This window comes from Epinephelus moara, chromosome 24, assembly GCF_006386435.1.
Source record: "Epinephelus moara isolate mb chromosome 24, YSFRI_EMoa_1.0, whole genome shotgun sequence".
Classification (NCBI taxonomy): Eukaryota; Metazoa; Chordata; class Actinopteri; order Perciformes; family Serranidae; genus Epinephelus; species Epinephelus moara.
The window spans coordinates 13553075-13573488 of NC_065529.1; the positions used below are offsets into that span (position 1 = coordinate 13553075).

The 20414-nt window shown below is 39.8% G+C and overlaps 1 protein-coding gene and 1 long non-coding RNA gene across 2 annotated transcripts; one reads left to right on the forward strand and one right to left on the reverse strand.

Moving 5' to 3' along the window:
• Window positions 1–5: 5 nt before the first annotated feature.
• snrpe (small nuclear ribonucleoprotein polypeptide E) lies at window positions 6–5367 on the reverse strand. The gene is made up of 5 exons (XM_050038986.1): window positions 5189–5367; window positions 4565–4591; window positions 4410–4472; window positions 900–978; window positions 6–237 (listed from the first exon to the last, which is right to left on the reverse strand). The coding sequence occupies exons 1-5, from the start codon at window positions 5240–5242 to the stop codon at window positions 182–184; spliced, it is 279 nt and encodes a 92-aa protein (XP_049894943.1). The 5' UTR covers window positions 5243–5367; the 3' UTR covers window positions 6–181.
• On the forward strand, window positions 985–4472 carry LOC126386575 (uncharacterized). Its single transcript, XR_007569521.1, has 2 exons — window positions 985–2827; window positions 2954–4472. It is a non-coding gene; the product is annotated as an uncharacterized LOC126386575 (long non-coding RNA).
• Window positions 5368–20414: the final 15047 nt, after the last annotated feature.

Sequence of the window (20414 nt, forward strand, 5' to 3'; positions counted from 1 at the left end):
CGCCATAAGAAAAACGAATTTATTCTCAAAAACATAAATCAAAAACAACATTCATGTTATATGAACACAAACATATCCAACATCATTTGCAAAAACAAAACAAAAATGGGAAATTCTTTCTTTCTAGGAAAGGTAAGATGGGATTCTCGGAGAGGTGAGATTCTTGGGTGTCTCCCTTGTCCTAGTTGGAGACGCTCTGCAACAAGGTGATGTTGTCTCCTTTCAACATGATCCTCCCTGTGAGACACAGAAGTGGAGAATGATCAGAAGAGCAAGATGACAGATGGAAAGAGATAAAGTTTCACTTCACTTAAGGAGAAAGTGCCAAGTGTTACAAATGATAGGTAACCTAGTACACAGTACGTGAAGGATCTGTACAATGTCTGGCGTCCAATCAAAGCTAAGGTGTGTTCATTAGGAACACATTCATTAGGAAAACACACTGGTAATTGAATAGTACAGTTGGTATTTTACTTTCTGGGTCTGTGAAAGAAAACCTGGGTGGCAAGGTGTTCCTTGTGTGAGTTCGGTGAGACTGAATTAGTCCATTCCCAAATTTATCTATAGCGTGTTTAATATATTCATAGTGAAGCAAAGTGTTTTGCCAGCCCCAGAAAAAACTAAACCAGCACTGCAAATTTTAATGTTTGGGGTAAAAAAAAAAAAATTGTTCACAGGATATTTTTTTGTTATTGCCGTGATTCATTTTACACACACAAACAATCACCATGTTGTTTACTGTACAAGAACTAACATCCAAGCCTGATGTGTCATAGAAGAGGTCAGTAACTGTCTATGGGACAGCATCAAGTGTGGTGATATGCATGTGTACAAATCAATGCTAAACACAGAAACAAAGAAACACAAAAAAACACATATCAAATGAAGGGTGCCCTTACCCAGCGGCTTTCTGTTCTTAGTCTTCATGTGGACTTCCTCGGCATCATCTAGAACCAGGTTCATGTACTCATCAAAACCCTAAGACAGGGAGGGAACAGCGAGCCAAAAAATTAGTTTCAGTGCAGTAACACTTTCATTTTCTGATCCTAAACCCCTAATTTTTCTGTGAGGCTTGCTCTTATTGCAATCACCAACTGCACACACTCAATGTAATTTGCTTGTTTCAACTTGATGAATGCCACATGTTCGTGAGGAGGTACACATTTGTGAGATTTGACCAGTAGCATGATCAATGGCCCACAATTACTTAATTGCAGGCCACCCATTCTGCTCAGTGTGTCAGTTTCATTCATAAACATGCAACCTAAGAGTTAAGAAAATATCTTCTCATTGCAGTGCTTAAAGCTTTGCTGTCTGAAATCTGCAGGAGAAATAATATATTAACAAATGTATCAGTGACAGTAGTGTTACAGGACCTAAAAAAAAGTAGGATATATTAATACACCTGCCGACAACGTGTTATCAGAGCAGCGCCATTAGATGCTAAAAATGTCTTAGGGAGGCCGTCATGGGTATGTGAGTCACAGAGAAGAATGAGAGAATAGAATTCAGTAGCTGATGTTAATTTTCCATCATTTTTGCCAGTATTTGCCAGGAAAGTGCAGAGAAAGACAGGAAACATGGGGAGAGCAACTGAGAGGGGTATGACATGCAAGAAAAGTCCAGCCAGAACTAAATTGTGGATGCTGCAGTCATGTGGTTTGTTTCTTAACCAACAGTTTATTAACCCAGACAATGACTTGCAGAGGGACGCTGAGGCAGATGTCAAAAGTGAGGGAAGTGTACAAGCTGCCATGCTACAGTATGTCAATCAAATCTAAAAGATAAAAAGTAAAAACTTAGAGGGGACCCATTATGCTTTTACTTATTTTCTGACATGTACAATGTTACTGTGCTTTCAAGTTTCCAAACAGGGATGCACCAATTGTGAAATTCTGGGCCCATAGTGATGTTTAAAACAACAATTTGGCCAATAGCCAACAGCTGATATCTGATACTGCTGTTTTGTTGTCGTTTATTTTGCATTGGTTGTTATTCATTTCCCCTTTTGTGTCAGGGAAACAAATCTTAAATGTAAAAAAAAATAACTGTTTTAAAGTTATTCAGGTCTTTGTTACACTACCTTTAAATTCAATCATACACATTGATGAGACAACCTTTTAATACATCTGTCACAAAAATAACGTCTTCAGAAACTGCTTCATAAGCCTTTTTACTACAAATAAATAACTCCCTCTCTAATATCTATTTCATATTGCTGTGAAAACAAACAAATTTATCCTTTACCAACTGTATAAGTTTCTTGTAATTTTACAAGATTACATTTGAACACATCATAATGTTATCATTTACCTTTGCCCAAAACTCATTTTTACAGAAGAGCTTTATGTATCTCGACAGTTAGTTTGCAAACTGCTAATGTAACGGAGTTAATATACAGTATGTATGATCCCACTTGCCATGGCTCACACTGCTTTATTTTACTTTCTCTGAAACTGATTTATTTTATGGTCAGTGAACACAACACACCTGCAGACTAGGGTCGTGTACCCCGGAAGATAGCAACACTTTGGCTGCGCTGTCTGGTAGGTGCACATGTTATCAGCTCCGTAATTATTTTGTATTAATTATCTTAACTTTATATCTAAGGGGTTGTGTATGTTATCTTTTGTAAGACTGGAGCTCCCGATCGGTTGAGCACGTCCTTCCGTAAAAGTTGACAGTGTTTTTAATTATTTGTGTGTAACGTGGTTAGCATAACTCAGGGTTTAGCTAACTTGCACTCCTTTTTTATTTGATATTCCCAGAGTGAGAGCACGTGTATGAATGAAGCCAAGACTGACTGTGAAAATATTTCCTCTGCCAGGTACGCTTTTTGTGTACTTTATGTTCATTGTAAAAACTAAGAACACTTTGGCTGTGCTGTCTCCCTGTGTGAGACCACGTGTATGAATGAGGCCAAGACTGACTGTGAAAAGATTTCCTCTGCCAGATGCAGGAATAAACGGCGGGTGCCAACAGTGCTTCATGACTGATTTTTCTCGTGATTATACACAACGCAAGAGAGAGTACACAACCGCTACACTAACAGCAAATAGCCAATGTTAACTAGCTCTCCTCCTGACAGTGTCAACATGGATTTGTTGTTCTCAATGTAGCATTATGTGGGAAAACTATAGGGTGCATCCATTTATGTGTTGATAGAGAGTTTACAGCGTCCTTCATCCTCACGGCATCTCAGGAAAGACCTATGTTAATGCCCCCCAAAAAATCCTTTCTCCCCAGGACAACAGGGCGCTGTTGAGCCCTGCTTTTTAGCCTGCCCAAGTGATTTAGCACAACGGAGAAACATCAGCCACTGCCATCGCTCAATGTCATCTTATTTGCAGACAGGCTGTTTATATATACATACACACATATATGTGTGTGTATGTATATATGTATATATATATGTATGTATGTATGTATGTATGTATGTATATATATAAAAATGGTAGAAAGTGCCGCTTTTCTCCATTACAGTAATTCATCTGGCTGCTGCAATGACAGTTCAGAGTCTACAAGATGCAGAAGACTTTGAAACTCTACTAATCAGAGATGGGGTTTTTTTAGAGCAAGGCTAAAAAACTCATCGATGCAAAATTTATTTATTCTATTAACTATATACAGCGCACTGTGTTTCACACAAGTGATTGCTGCTGTCACACAACGCCCTTATGTTATGGAGAGGTGACTTGATTGGATGGTCCGAAATTGTAAAATAGAGAAAGAGAGAAACAACAGCTAAGGATGAAGCAAAGACAAAGGTCAGAGAAAACAACAGTGTCCAAAGTTTGGGATCATTTAAAGCTGAAACAAAACGAAAACTGTACAGTGTGTCTGATGTAAATCCAAACTAGCTTACAAGAACTTGCACAATGTTAATGCTTCAGCATCTCAGCAGAAAGTATCCAGTCTATGTATGCATCCAGTCCAAAGAGCAGATTAAACACAAGGTAATGTTAATCAAAACCGATAAACAGTGATTGAACAATGAACAGCATTGATGTTGTGAGTCCCTGGGACCCACATGTGGTCATTTCAGTAATTTCCAGGCTGTTTTTGTTGAAAGGGATCTTATTGTTCACCAAAAAGACCTGTCTGTGTAAGGATCCCTTCTATTATGTTGTCAGAGTAATCAACCGAGCCTGTCAGTAGCAAAATTATGCACTTTTGGTGGACGTAAATTAAGAGTGTACAAATGCTTCAGGTGGTTTAATTGCAGCATGTTTCGCCTCTGCAGCTAGACCAGTTTCAAAAATTAACTTAGACACAAGAACAGGGGAAAATAGGGTCCAGGTTGAAAGATACAGATGGGATGGGATGGGATGATCGTAAGAAATCAACCTCTGTCGTTTTTTAAATTCCATTTCAATAAAACAGACAAATTGAGCAAAAAGATAACTTACAATAATGCAGCCCTCTATCCGCATGTTCACCTGTTCATACAGCCAAACCTGGATCCGAGAGCGCTGGGAATGAGAGGAAAAGAGTTGTTTAATCCATCTTATTGACACAAAACAAATTAGAATAACAGTGGAAAAAAGGTTCAATGCATACTTACATTTTGTAGATACCTGAAAATTAGGTTCTGACACATGGAGTCAAGGAAATTCACGGTTCAAAGCAAACGCACACATACTGATACACGCTTACCGTGCTCACTGTGAAGGGTTGTGTACTGATAGTGTTGTCTGGTGGCATTTCAGACTTCCACAAAGAGAGTAAGCTTAAGAAATACTACACTGAACAACATGTCAATATAAAAAACTAGTAAGGTAAAAGTCACTCTCCACTTTCACTCAAACTTATTTTTTTTCATTTGAATATATAACCAGCAACTCCTGCAGTAACGCCACAATGTAGAACACCAGAGTTGCTGGATGCAGTTTAGCATGCTATGGCTACACACAACGGCTAACGCTACATACCGGTCCTCTATATGCACTAACGTTACAAAGAACCAGACCTGGTTGCAACTCTGTTAAATCAGTACGCATATCTTGCTTGTAATAAGCCAGTATAACACCCAATAGCTCTGTTAAGACTATCTTATCGTTCACACCGTTAAAGATAAATGACTAGCTGGCTAACGTTAGCTTTAGAGAGGTTAGCCTAGCAGCTAACGTTAAGTTACTGTAGCAAGAAATTCAACCGCATCTTTCGTTCAGTGCAATAAAAAGGATACAATGGGCTGCACCATAACCTTCTGGACCTTCTGTCCTTGTCCTCTGTACGCCATTTCTCCACGAAAAAATACCAGCAGTAGGTATGTGTAAAAAAATTGGCCCTTTTGAAAAGAGAGCTCTTCAACGAAACACTCACGTTGTGGTGTTTCTTTAATGGCGGGTAGCTTCGGTTGCTTCCGCGTGTAAAAAAAGATGATACATAATGTGAAACAGCGCCGCCGCAGGTAGGAGGTCATTACTGCACCCACTTGTTGCTCCAAAATGTACACTAACAAGTGTGCACGAGCTTACAAAATAATGGAAAGCTGACAATAATAAATAAATAAATAAAACAACTTTTCTATTCACTCTTAGGTGCTGATACAGTAAAAATAGTAACAAAGTAGCCTGTAGCCGTGTTTTTGTTCTGCCACAGCCAAACACAAAAATAGACTTAATGGAGTTTGACTTTTACATGATAACAAATGTTGGAAAACAAAAAATCTTGAGAGCAGCCACTGTCCGCTGTCATTGTGTACTGTATGGAAGTGTCATTTGTGCTATGGTGAAAGCTCCAAACAAACACAAACTACAGTTCATGTCTTTTTGCTAACATTTAATGAAGTCTGCACCATTTATGCCTACATCCATACTCTCATTTAAACCTATTTACAAATTGTCATTTTAAGTTGTATGTTTTGAATCTTTCTTAAGCATGAAATATTTGCTCTTGATGTACCCAAAACATTTTTTTACAATCAATATAAAGAAATACATTGATGCAATGCTAGTCTTTTTCCTTCACTTTACACTAGTTCTCATGCAAAGTGCTTCCTTTTGATAGCCTACATTCCACTTTTGACAATGTCAATAAATGAGGGTCCTAGCACAGCCTAACATTAGTGAATTTAAAAAAAATCAGTTCATCTTAATATAGAGTGTTTTATTATTACACTTATAACATATGCATTGAGTTTATTATTCAGGTTTTAATATGTTTTTTGTTTTCTTTTTTGTTTGTTTTCTTTTTGTTGTTTGTCTGTTTTTTTTTGGGGCAGCCATGGCCTTATTTTTCCACCAGGTGGCCCCATGGGACAGAAAAAAAAAATGTGACTCTCTCACCCACCATCACTGCCACCAATGAACATCCTTGTTTACTATGCACAGCTGTTTGTGGTCCTAGAGTTCTTTTAAAGTTTTGATATAATCTGCATTTGTACATATTCTGTGTAAAATTAAAAAAAAACAGGAAAAAAAAGACACTTACACACCTGTTTCTCTCAGGGCCCTTGATGGCCCAGCATCTACCTGCCTAACATGCCCTGTGTATGGTCCGAGCATGTGGATGACACTGGTTACTGTATTCCAGTACAGCAGATTTCACCTGCACTTACACTGATAAATGCTCTTGTAGCTGAATGGGAGACAATTCTTGCAGCCAAGTTCAGAAGCAGGTTAATGGCTATGGTTTTGGAATGGCATGTTCTATAATCATACGCTGAGGACGGCTATGAGCTGAAACGCGTCCGTTTATCTGCTGCTGTGCAGTTTATCAAATTAAAAGTGTTACACTTATAAGTGAGTGCTGTCAGGTTTTGTACTTTTCTGTGATTTTTTGGACCGGCACCCAATTGCTTTTTTGAGACTTTTTGAGTGAGCACGCCAAGTCTGCTGATGTTCTATAATCACACATGTTGCTGTAATGTTCAGGGGTCCACATACTTTTGTATGTTGTGTTTTTTTATTCATCTATAATGAGCTGTGATGAGCAGGGAATCTGGTTTCATGTCCAGCTGTATGAAAGACAACAGATGCCATAAGAATTTTAATTTCATCAGCAACTCACTACTTATGAGTTTTGAAATTTAAAAATTACAGAATAATAACATATATATATATATATATATATATATATATATATACTTAAGTGTTATTTAAATGTTATTAATTATATAATCTTTAAATTTCAAAACTCATAAGCACTGAGTTGCTGATGAAATCAAAACTGTTATGGTGACTGTTGAAACCAGATTCCCTGCTCATCACAGCTCANGTGTGTGTATTTATTTTATTTGTGTGAAATCCATGATATTTTAACAAGCATTTGTATATACTTATAATGAAAATATAAATGTAATATAAATAAGAATCTACACATTCCCACCAATATTCATATTTGGTAAAAATGGTAAAAATGTGGTTTGTCCAAGTGGTGTTGCAGTACACTAGCAGAGGCGGTCAAACACTGTTCTGTCTCTCTATTTTATTACTTTGAAATGTACCGACACATAGAAAACGAGAATGTAATATTAGTATTATGTAGGCTATACTACCATCAACTGTAACTGTTTTTGTTAGCATGTCATAAAAATGTAAAAGGTAAAAAATGTCATAGTAGAGTATGTCATAAAAAATGTCACAAAATTGTATTAAAAAATGCATTAAAAATTATGGTTTCAAAAAGTCATTAAAATGTCCTAGTATAATATGTCATATAAAAGTCATTGTGTGTGCACTTTACTGTGCGGCGCTCAATCTAATGGCACATCAAAACTTTGGGAACCCCTGATCTAAGATTCTTTTTTTTACAATGCTCTAAAATGGTCTGTTTAGATGCTGAGTTTCTAAAAACTTCTCCTAGGGGGAATTCAACCCCGGCCCCCCTCCCCCTGGAGGGTCAGGTCACAGAAGGTGCTGATTGAAACAGTGGTCAGATGGTTAAATAGGTGCTTACGGCCCTGGCTGACATGGAAACAGAAAGAAAATCAGCCTGGAGCAAGACATTTTATTGCATGTATACATCAGTCATCAAAAGGAGAATTTAGTTCCACACTGCTTAGTGCAAAGTGATCGCAAACACAATCAGTGACCGTGTCAACCTTATTGTTTATATTGCAGATAAAAGCAATAAAAAAGAGAAAAATGGTGAAACATCCTGTCAAAAGTTTAAAGCAAATACAAAAATAGTTAAAACTACCCTTTTCTGCATCATACATATTGCTTCAGCTAACTGTGTGTCTCACCTCTGTCTTTGCAGTGCACTCATAAGGAAATTATTCTCCGGAGTGTGTTTCAATTTCTTAGAGATGTGATATGTAACTTATTTCTAATTTTGCAAGTAGGAATACACGTGAAGGATTTGTACTTTTCTCTTTGGCTGAAGTCTAAATTTTCACAATAAGCAGCTGATAAATGATCCCCAGATTTTAGCCTCTAGAGGCTGCTGTGTCATATCAAACATTACAGTCGGCACTGGAGCATTTTGACAGAATTTCTGAACTGTTTGGTGAAGTTAACAGCAGTTTCTCTGGACCACGGGAAGATAAATGTAAATCAGCATTCACTCCTGATCTGGTATTTGTCTCTTGCATAGTGGGTACTCGCTGTTAGGTGAAGTTTCTAAAAAAACAACCTTTATCTTAATCTTGAATCTCAGAAAACCCCACAGTCAAAACACTCCACCTGCTCTTATGCCAAGAAGAAAGCCTTTAAGTCTGTTGCCAGATACATCATGACAATCAACCTGCATCTAACCATAATTGGCCAAGGCATTCCCTCTGATATTTATAGATGGTATTATATAAAGCAGGATTGCCAATTTCTCTGTTGTGCACAATATACCTGTAACATGATGAGCTGAGTCAGGGAGGCCAGCCTTGAGTGTGCAGTTAACAATAGTATTAATAACATATAACACTGGCTTGTCCCCCTGCTCAGAAGAGAAAGTGTGACGGAAATTAGCAGCCGAGGACAGACAAGAGTCCGCAAGTGGGGGGAAAGAAAAGACGCAAGGAGCCTCGGTGGCGCAGGCCGAGGTGTCACCTTTCAGGGCAGGGACCCCTCGGCCGCATCTTAAAAGGCAGGGCTGCTGTGGCTTGGGGTGGCGTGTGTCGCTCATCGGGCATCGCTGTCAAGTGCCACATGCTTGTCTTTGTGCTATGAGAACAGGAATGGGCTGCCGACTCTCAATGCCACACGCCTGCTCACATTCTCAAGGAAGACTGAGAGAAGGGAGACACTGCATTTCACTGGCACTCCAGCTGGCTGCCATACAGGCCCTGGAGTCAAAATAACAATGAGGAGGCTAGTGTTATCATGCACAGTGTGTGGTGCCTCAAACTGTCATCATGGTCTTATTCACAGACAAGGTCATGTGGGCATCTTCTGATATCTGTCTGGAATGGGAACTGTGTTTATAATGATCAAATTTAGAAGGCGAAATAATACATTTAGCAGAAATATAGATGAATAGCACAGGATACATGGAGCAATACCACATGAGCTTCTTTCCCCTAATACACAATACTGTACGTCACTACTGAACACCAACACAAGACTCTACTGGAATATTCTATAAATAGGAAAGGTTATAAACACACACATACATACACACACACCCAAACAGGATACCCTGCCACTACTTGCCTTGTGTGTTTTCTATCTCTACTCATTTCCACGCCTGTCTTTCCTACCTTCCAGTTCCTCGTCTGACCCGGCCAAAGGAACTGCCCCTGGTTAGATCAACCTCCTCTCTACATCACTTCCTGTTCCTGTTGGTGGTGATTGTTCTGAGGGGAAGGGAAGGCAGACGGGATGGGGAAAGAGCAGGGAGGAGGGGGAGGGAGGAGGGGAGTTCTTTGTTTTACTATCTGCCTCACCTGCCTGACCCCCACCTGACAGGCTTGACCCCTGCAGGCCTGGTAGAGCCAGCCAGACAACCCGCTGGCTGTCTGTTTCCTGCCTCGCTGACTGACAGGATATTCATAGCGTGCTTGGAACCAAGTTCAAGTTAGACTGCTGGTCTGAGCCAAAGTCGGCCTTTTTCGAAAAAAAAAAAAAAAAAGTATGTTACAGTTTAATAGTCTATATCAGGTAACTTATTAGTAGATACAACAGTAAAATTGAGGGGGGACTGGGCACTTGAATATTTATTTATTTATTCATATATTCTGCCTTAAAGCTACCGTCAGAGATAGTTTGGGAAAAATAAAAATCTTGTTTCTCTGCCTCTTCCCACTGTTTCCAACGGCATTTGCTAGAAACTACTGTGATTGTTGGAAAACAACCAATCAGAGCCGAGCAGCCTCTGACGCAGCTGTCAGTCATGTCAATCACTGCTCGTGAACTGCGGTTAAACTGTCAAACTAGGCAGCACTGATCAAATATGAATCAAGATTCTGCTACTGCATTGCCTATTTCTTACCTCAGATGTTTTCATCAACATATTTTAGTGTACTGTTTAGCTGTAAAATGAGAAAGTTTGGTTGGGGGTGCTTGGTTTTCGCTTGACTATTTCGGATGTAGCAGCTAGGTCGTAATCTTTCTCACTTTACAGCTAAACAGTTAACTGAAATATGTTTCTGAAAACATTTGATTTTGCAGGCTGCTTTTGGGATTGTTGTGGCCTGAAATGTCTGAATTCATGGCAGCTTTTCACAAAAACTGTGAGCGATCGCAACATTGCAAACTGATTTGAGGTGAGAAATAGGCAATGCAGTAACAGAAACTTGATTCATTTGTGATCCTAATTTGACAGTTTGAGCGTAGTCCACGAGGAGTGATTAAGATGATTGACAGCTTAACTTAACTAACTTTAACTTAAGCCAGTGAATTCTTGTAAATGCCTTTAGAAGCACTATGCGGAGGCAGAGGAAATTTTTTCACAGACTTTGCCTCATGTTGTCCTGCTGCTGTGTGGATTTAGTGACAGTTTGGGTAAATATATATATATGACAAAAAGTTATCTATTAAAGTTATCAATCACACCTTTAAGCAGAAGGAATTTTATGACTTAGTCACCTCGTCGTGATGTGTCTGAGAGTCACAGATACCCACACACTGAGAAGACAGGCCACAGATGTTTGCATTGTTTGGCTCATTTTGTCTTTGTTTTCTGACATTTCCCCATACTGATATTGTTGTGCCACCTCAGCTCAACTCTGGCCATGCCCATCTGACACACCTGCAAACAGAACCTGCTCAAACAATCATCTTAACTGAGGTGTTATTCAGGTAAAAAAAAAATGTAACAGGCATGAATAAACAGCTCTCAGGCTGTAAATGGTGCGTAAGAGTGATTATTAAAATATTAGTTTTTATTTTAATCTTGTAAAAAGTTAGATATTGTAACTTGAAAGCAGACCATGTTGAGAGTCAATGCTTCACTGCGCGGTGTTGCTACTACAGCCTTAAGCTATCAGTATTCTTCATCAGCTTTGAGGTTGTGTCTGGCCTTTTACAATTCAACTTTCCAGCACTGACAATCTGACATTCACACAAACTTCACACCCTGACTGGTCGGGGGAGGTAAGAAAGTAACTTTGAACTTCTCTATCGATGTATCACATCTCCCACCTCTTTGTCAGTGTGGCTGTTTGGAACAACTATAAACAAATCCGATTTCCGACGTGGTTGGACAACACGTTGTTCAAACTAGTTCTGTTCTGGCATAACCCAACCCTTGGTGTCGAGACAGTGAAACGGCAAACGTCATCCTTGAGTCCTCACAAAGCAGGTGATGGTAGTGACCTCTGGGGTTGCAACTGCATTAGAATAAATTGATTTCGGTCCAGGTTTTAAATGCTGGTGCGATCAGACCTTATTTGGTGTGGTACAGTATGACCGGTAGTTTATAGTGGCTAATGTTGGTTGGTTGGGTTTAGGCATCAAAACTACTTGGTTAGGTTTAGAAAAAGATTGTGCTATCGATTAAATTTTTTGGAAACCTACCGGGTGTAAGTACGTCTAAAAGGGACATAGTGTAAAGGTGCGGACACACCAAACCGACATCAAAGAACTAGCGGCGACGAAAGCCAACTGTTGCGTCATCTACGTCGCCTCACGTCACCCTGTGTCAGTTGCATTTGAACACACTACACGGACTACATCCGACGGCCAAGTAGCATGTACGTTCTGCGCTCGCGTGAGAGAGAGCGGAGTGAGAGAGTGGTACATCCTGTCAGCTGAGGGGTTTCCTATCTGTGCAGTCAAGCACCGCAGCACCTCCACGGACTATTACATCCAGACGGTCCCAGTGTTTCCTCCGCAGGCTCCACTTCACTCAGCTGCCCGACAAACTCGCTGCTTCTTCCCACTTTAATCTGAATAGACCTGGCTCTACGGTTGGATCCAAATGGAGAGCCGGGGCTAACGTTAGCTGGGAAGCTAGCGGAGGCTAACTGGCTGTGCTTCCCTCCGGTCATGCTGCGGCTAACGCTCCGCTAGCCTCACAGCTAGTTCCGGTTTGTTATTCAGGTTAAAGTGGGAAGAAGCAGCGGATCTGTCGGGCAGCTGAGTGAAGTGGAGCCTGAGGAGGAAGCACCATTTAGCCCTGGTTTCACTACAGGCAGATTCACTCGCTACAGGGGCGAGGAAATAAAACCTGAACAGCCAATCAGAGTGATCTCTCTCACCGACAAGCTCCGCCGCCGATTCAACATGCTCAATCGGCCGAAAAGCTGCCGACGCCGAAGTGCCGACGGTGCGGGACACACCGCAAAAACTAGCCCGACAGACGCTCACCGACGGCCCGACTTTGGTCAACGGCCGACCGTCGGCTTGGTGTGTCAGGGCCTTAAGTGTAAAAATGTTCATTAACGACGTAACCAGGTAAAGGATGTAAGTACGAAAAGTTAAAAGAAGTCACTGTCGACTTTTAGCCTCACACAGGACACAAACAGCAGTGTCCTTCGTGAAAGTTCTGTGTTTGACCCAAGACTGTCTGTATTTGAGGTGTAAAGGCTATGCACTAAATAGAGTCCCTAAAAATTTCCACAATGGAACAAAAGAGGAAAGCTGTGTCATAATCCCTCCGTTGCTTACTCATTCACTACTCCTACATATATACAGACTCAGTAGTTCACAGCAGCGTACAATTTCCCACTCAGAATCCACTCTATAATGACAGACAGTAAACATAGTAAAGAAGTGATTTCAGATGCAACTATGGCTTGTGTATTCACGCTGTGCAATACTTCAGATTTCTTTCACATGTAATTTAGAGTAATGCAAGTCAGTACCTGCCGGTAATGGCTTAAAATGATTATCATTCATAAAGGGCAACACATACTGTTGATGTCAGACATGTCAAAATTCTTACACCCCTTGTTTTTGACATAAGCCTAAACCTCTAATTACTGCCCACTGTGGAGTAAAGGATTGAGTTTTGATCATGAAGGAAATAATAAATGAGTGAATAAGGGAGTGATCTGGAGCACAGCCTCGCTCTCAGTCAGGTCATCTGATGATGATGTCACATGTACAAGCTTTGAAAACAAATGTACATAGTCTCACTTTTAAGTGACATATTGCTTATGTTTATACGTTGCTTAAATCAAAAAGCAGAAGCATTTAAATATAAAAAATCACCCTATACCAAAAAAGTAACTATTTGAACTGAAAATATGCTCTTTTTCTAAACCGAACCAAGTAGTTTTAGACCCTACAGTGTCTACAGTGGACCCAACTGTGCCGCCACCTCATAATTTAGCACATTACATACCATCACCACGTAACGCAGTGTTGAGAGGCTGTGGTCATTTGACATACTGCTATGAGATCACAATGCTAATTTTGCCTCCAAATGTATTGGGATGGACAAACTGTTAAAGTCAATGACTTTGGTAAGAGCACGTGGTTTAGTGAGCATTGTGATGGCAGGTTGTTTCAACCTGTGTGTGAACTCTTTTCCTGTTCATGCTCAGTGTGACACACAGGTCGGTGTTTGTGGTGCTGTTCTCTCCACTCGATGGTATCACTCAGCGACGTGATAGCAGGCGGGGAGGCCTTAAATAATGAATACTGACATGTTTATTCCCTTTATTCAGTGCAGACAATCAGATTGCGTCAGTACAGGTTGGAGTGGAGTTATTGCTCTAACCTGTGATGTAGGAAGCAATTATAGAAACATGTGTAATCATGTTTTGATTTTCTGTGCATGGTCTCGACCAAATATGGGGTTTACTAATGTAAGTCATGATCTAGTTATCGCTTAGTGTACTACTTCCATCTACTACCCTTTTCTATTAGTAGATGCTGTAAAACCAGGTTATGGTTTGTAGCGTTTCACCTCGGAACATGCACTTATATGTGTATTTGCATGTACTATATTTACTCTGTTTACACTCAAAACACAAAATCTCAAAATCTAATGACCTTGAAATCACGATTTTGTGGATTTTCATGTTTTAACTTAATATAATTTATGAAACTTGTACAATCTTGAGCTCATGATACCTTTCTGAAACCTACTGGGGGGAAAAAGAAAACTTTATGAATGCCAGGTCATCAGGTGAAGCTGCTTTTTTGTGAATTCATGCAAAGCTGTCAGTTTCTCGATGTAAAGTGGCTGTACTTGTCGGGAACAAAAGCGAACACAGAGGAGAGGTCCTTTGTGGCCAAAGGTGGAAAAAATCTTGACAGCTGCTAAAAAATGTAACCAGAATTCTCCATGTAAATTAAAGAAGTATAGCCTCCTACTAATTCAGACTCATCTAAGCAGTCTTCTCCATATCTGCAGTAGTTCACTGTGATGTTCAACACAGCTTTGGCAATACTGCTTACTGTCATTGCTGTTAAGGGGAATTCCACACAACTATATCTCTATGTGTCATGTGGCTGCATTATCAAACCTGTTTGTTTTGGGTGGTGAATGTTTATAATTTCAACGTGCCTGTATATGACTGACCTCTAAACTTTGTTTCTTGAATGGGTAATGCCAGAATCTGTGACAATCAATAAATGACATCTAGCTGGGGATTGCTAGATTGGTCACATAAGCCACACCAGCAGCAGAAAGAAAAGAAAAAAACAGTTTCCAACTTGTTCACACTTTCTCTATTAAACAATTCATTCAATAGCCACTGCCTCGGACTTGCTCATGTGGTTCTTATCTTGTTTTAACAGCACCGTCGAGATGCACAATACATTTATTTTCCCTCCAATTAACACAGTGAATAATACGCAGGTCCGATAAGGGCTTTTTGTTCCAAACAGTGTTTGTGAAACCGAGGAAATGTGGAGGCATTTTTCATTGTGAGCTTGTTTGGCTGTAACACTGGGGATCTGATGAACATGTCGGCCAAAGCTGCTCCAGTGGCAGGGGTCAGTGAGCAGAGGCACTGAGGGGGGAGTGAGGAGGGGAGGGAGAGGAGGAGGAAAGCTTCATCAATATCTCAGACACTGACCGTCCCACTGCTCTCAGATATTAATCAACTGTCGTTCAAACATTATTTTATCACAGTCTAAGTCAGATCCTTAGAGCCATACTTTGGTCATTTAACAACCTTTCTAATATAGTATATTATGCTCAGTGGTACTGCCCTTATGGTGTGTGCTGTTTGATATGTTCTTTACTGTTGCGCTATATAACAAAGGTGTGGGCTCAAGTCACATGACTTGGATTCAAGTCACAAATTTGATGACTTTTGACTCAACTTGACAACAACAAAAAAGACCTGCAACTTGACTTGTACTTAACACCAACGACTTGTGACTTTGCTTGGCCTTGAGCCGTTTGACTTGAGAATTCTTGTTATCTTCCCCCTAGCAGAAAGATAAAAAAGGATGTTTTTTTAAAAAGTGTGCCACCCAGCTAACATTTGTATGTGGGGCCCCTGTGGGTAGTAAATGAGCTGAAAAATGGGCCCTGTATAGGATTATCCATGGGTTCCATAGTGGCCCCATGCCAATTGCCCACATGGGTGGTTTTATCCAAGAGGGCTCCAGATAAGATGTCCGCTTTGGGCCCATACCCACTTGGTACTCACGTAGCCCTAGCCTATCCCATGTGGGGCCCACTTGGGTAAAACCACTGAGGTGGGCAAGTGGCATGGGGCCACTATGGAACCCATGGACAATCCTATACAGGGCCAGTTTTTCAGCTAATTTACTACCCACATGGGCAAAAAAAAGTCTTAGATCTTTAGAAATGGAAGACAAACCTAAAGTGTTGCGTTTAAATTTTTGTTCAGTTTATTCTAAAAGTTTCTGTGTTTTCACAGGGGTGGTAACTTTGGTCCTACTGCATTATTTTGTTGCATATTTATCCTCTGTCATACTATCCCCAAAGTTCTTTGCATTAGGTGATTTACCTCTTAGTTATCCCATCTGTTAAAGGCAAAATATACCCTAAAACTTAATACTTTAGTGAAAGAGTTTATCAATCAATCAATCAATTTTATTTATAAAGCCCAATATCACAAATCACAATTTGCCTCACAGGGCTTTACAGCATACGACATCCCTCTGTCCTTATGACCCTCGCAGCGGATAAGGAAAAACTCCCCAAAAAAACCCCTTTAACGGGGAAAAAAAACGGTAGAAACCNTGTATTAATATCTGGCAGTATACATGTGTGACAATAGTCATATGTGTATAATAACAGTAGAAGTATGACTAATGACTAATGACGGCAGCAGCAGCAGGAGGCATCTGGCAGGACCACGGCAGCAGCACAACCACACACGTCACGCTGTCCAGGCACCGCTGCGATATGAGTTAATCTGAGAGACAGTGGAGCACAAAGTCTGAGGTTTTTCCAGAGAAGCATGATTTGAATAAAAAGAGTTCCAGTTATGTGTCAGGATGTCCCCCTATCACAGTCAGTTCACTGTAGTCACAGTGTGCCACCAGTTGTTTTAGTATTCACTGTGAGCGCCAACAGGATTTGTCTCAGTCCTTGTTTTGAAATCCTTGATTTGTCTGGCTCCATCTTTTAATTCTTATCATTCTATCTTACTATTATTTCTTACTTTCTATTTATCTGCCCCCCTCACCCCCAGGCCAAATATTTTTTATGTACTTTAATTTTATTTAAGTGTTTTACCTGGATTCTTTATTCACTAGCACTTTGATTATTCGTTGTAGATTTGACAATAGAGTTCTTGAGTAACAAGCTACATTTTTTGAGAATGAGCCCAACGCTGCCCCTCACTATGTTTACTCCTGCTCATATGCCCTTCTGTTTGTGTCTCTTGCTGGCTCCCTTCAGAGCCAGTTTTGCCTTTTACCTGAGCTTCTTTTCATCTTACCTGCCTTGTCTACATCCTGTATTTGAGTTCTCACCATTATCCCAGAACCATTACACTACCTGGTTTCTCTACATATATCTGTGTGAGTGTGAGGTTGAAATATCTGCCAGATGTTTCTGCTTCCAGCCTGTAGGAGTGTGAATGTCACAGTCAACATGTTACGCTGTGCTGCTGAATCCACCAGCTGCATCAATCTGCTGTTACACGTCTAGGCTATTTGTGAGTGAGGCAGCTGTGAATTGTGGAGAACCACTGTTTATTGTATTTAAATACGCAGTGAAGAAAGTTAAGTTTTCCAGTTAAAACAAACGATTTAAGGATGATGCACACTGTCACATTATAAGCTCAGTTTGAGGTAGGTTTCCTGCAGACATGCTACATTCCTATAGTTATGGCTTATAGTTATTCTCAGGGTTACTTTGTGTGTGTGTGTGTGTGTGTGTGTGTTTAATCTCCAGTGTAATGTATGAAAAAAATAAAAAGTCCAGTTTTTTCTGCCTGTTTCGAGAAATCAGCATCATCAACAACATGTGCAGTGGCGACAAAAGCCACTTACCACATCGTTCACTGGTTTACAATCAGGCTAGGTCATGGTCAGGGTGCAAATGACCCCAGCCCAAAACCAAGGGGGCGGGGGTCTATGGTTTACCCTTAAATGTGAGCAAGTCCAGCAATTTACTTACTACCTTAAATCTCTGACAATACAACTTATATGTATTTACATGATAAATAAATGTAATTTTGTTATTGAAACACATTTCAATGTGCCATCTGATACTCCCACCCCCGCAGGTACCGTTTAAAAGGTGCAGTCAATCTGACATGGATCTGGTGCGCAATGTGCAAAACTCATGAGGGCGGCTGATGTATAGTGTGAGGCAGACTGCTGCCTGATGAGCTGAGTCGGAATGTCTCACCAAAAATCAGGGGCTCTTAAAAGAAAAGCGAGGGTACAGACAGAACAAGAGAACAGAAAGTGCAGAAGCTATATAGAAGCTACGACATCAATTGGTACCAGTCATGTTACGCTATCTTTTCAGAAAGAGGGACAAATAATGCTCCAAAGTTACGCTAAATTTTGGCAAGGGAGAAAGAAACATTGACATATATTTAAAAAATATGTATTTCAATTTTTCTGCATACTCTAGTCCCACAAAGTCTTGGAACTGTAGAAATTGAGTAAAAGTGGAGAGTTGAAAGCCACATACTCTTTACACTATTTCAGTTCTGCACACAATTTGACCAATATTTAATTAAAGATTGAATGAATAAATGACGAAAATTAATATTTGTTCAGTCATGATCTGATCGTATGATTTAATAGCCAAGCTTGCAGTTATTTCCTCAATCAATTTTTGATTTTACTTTTCTCCAATTGTTCGTTGTAGGGCATTTTTTTTGGCCCAGGCAAATATGTGACTACCTCTGCTTTTTAAAATAAGGAAATAAGGTCCTAATGCAGAGTAAATACAAAATACATATGGAAATATGAGTCATTGGATTATATTCACAGGAAGTAAAACATTTTGCATGGTAGTAAGTACAGTAACGGGTGGCCTCCTTTTCACTACAGCTTTGTCATGAGAAGGAGCTGAACTACATGCATCTGCATAATACATTGTAACTACACTATAATTATAATAACTTTACAGCCTATTATGTCATAATAATAAGCCACACCCTTCATCTCATGCTAGCCTACGTTTAAACTATATTAATAATGTAATACGTTATAACTAAGTAAGTAGGCTTAAGTAAACTTTTTGCTTTGTAATTTCCCAAACCCATTTTTTTGTAAATGTCTCATCATTTTAGAATAAATTATTATATAAATTATTTCATTTCAATATTAACACTGTTACCTTATTGTTTCTTCCTAATAGTGATAATATTATTACTACGGTATGCTGTACTTAGGTACTCAGGTACTCAGCACAAAGAGAGAGGACAAAAGGTTGAAGGGATCCTTCAAGGTTTGTTTGTTTCTTTGTTTTTTAATTACTAACACAGTATATATGTACCCAACTAGTATTTATTGATACCCTGTATACACTAAATAATTACACAGTAATTCCAGGGCTGTAATCTAAAGCATTACCAAACTAAGTATTATAGCTAAGTGTGTATAATCAACCTACAAGCCTGTACAGTTCAGTTTGAGCAAATGTGTTTTATTATTAAATGCCAAACTTTTTCAAAAAGCTTCACATGAGACAAAAACATTCAAATAGCAGGAAAGATTCCCGCATGTAATTACCACTGTTGAATCATTAAAAAACACAGTGTGAGCCAGAAGAGAAATCAGGAGCCATGTTAAGCGCTGCCATGTCTACAATGAATCCAGGTTGCAGTGCTACAGGTTTATAGATAATGTCTGTCAGAATTCAGTCATGGTAAGGATCCAACATCTTTGAGTCACTCCACAGGGTGAAATACTCACACCACTGTGCCTTTGAAGTGTGCGGGTTGATTTGCTGACAGTAAAGAAGTTCAACAGAGGAGATAATTAGCATTGTTCCGAGCAATTCTTTCAATCAACATGACATTTGTGGCCTGACTTGTTAGTGCACCACAGGGGCTAAATAAGTTGCCATACTTACATTCCACTTGCAAGAAAGGCAGGGACAATGATTCATCTGTCTTCTCTGCTGCTGTGTGTCAACTTCAAATGTCTCACACTGAGTGGACAAATTGCTGCAGGAGATGTGTGTGCTTCTAAACATGTTGGCCATATTAAGAGCAATACCTCCTTATAATACCTAGTCTGTTTGTTACCCCCAAACAAAAGGAAAAGTAGCCCAGCTTGCAGCTCACACACCCTCACCTGTCTGCGGGGGCTTATTCTTCAGAAGAATTAAATCAATTATTGTCTTCTGAAAGCTTCCAACACAGCTAACAATAGATCTTAACAAGACTCTACTGCTATGCTATAGGCTCTGGGAGATACACTTAGGCACACTAGCGCTCTGAGCTAAATACTAACATACTGATGTTTCGCAGGTATAATGTGTATCATGTTCAGCAGGTTAGCTTAGCATATTAGCATGCTAATGTTTGTTAATTAGCACAAAACTCAAGCTGCAGCTGATGGGAATGTCATTAGTTTTCAGATTTGGTCCTAAATTAAAGTATTGGACAAACATTCACTACATTGTGTTGGTAGATGAAAACTCAGAGGATCACCAGACTAAGAATTTATCATGAGAGGGTGAATATC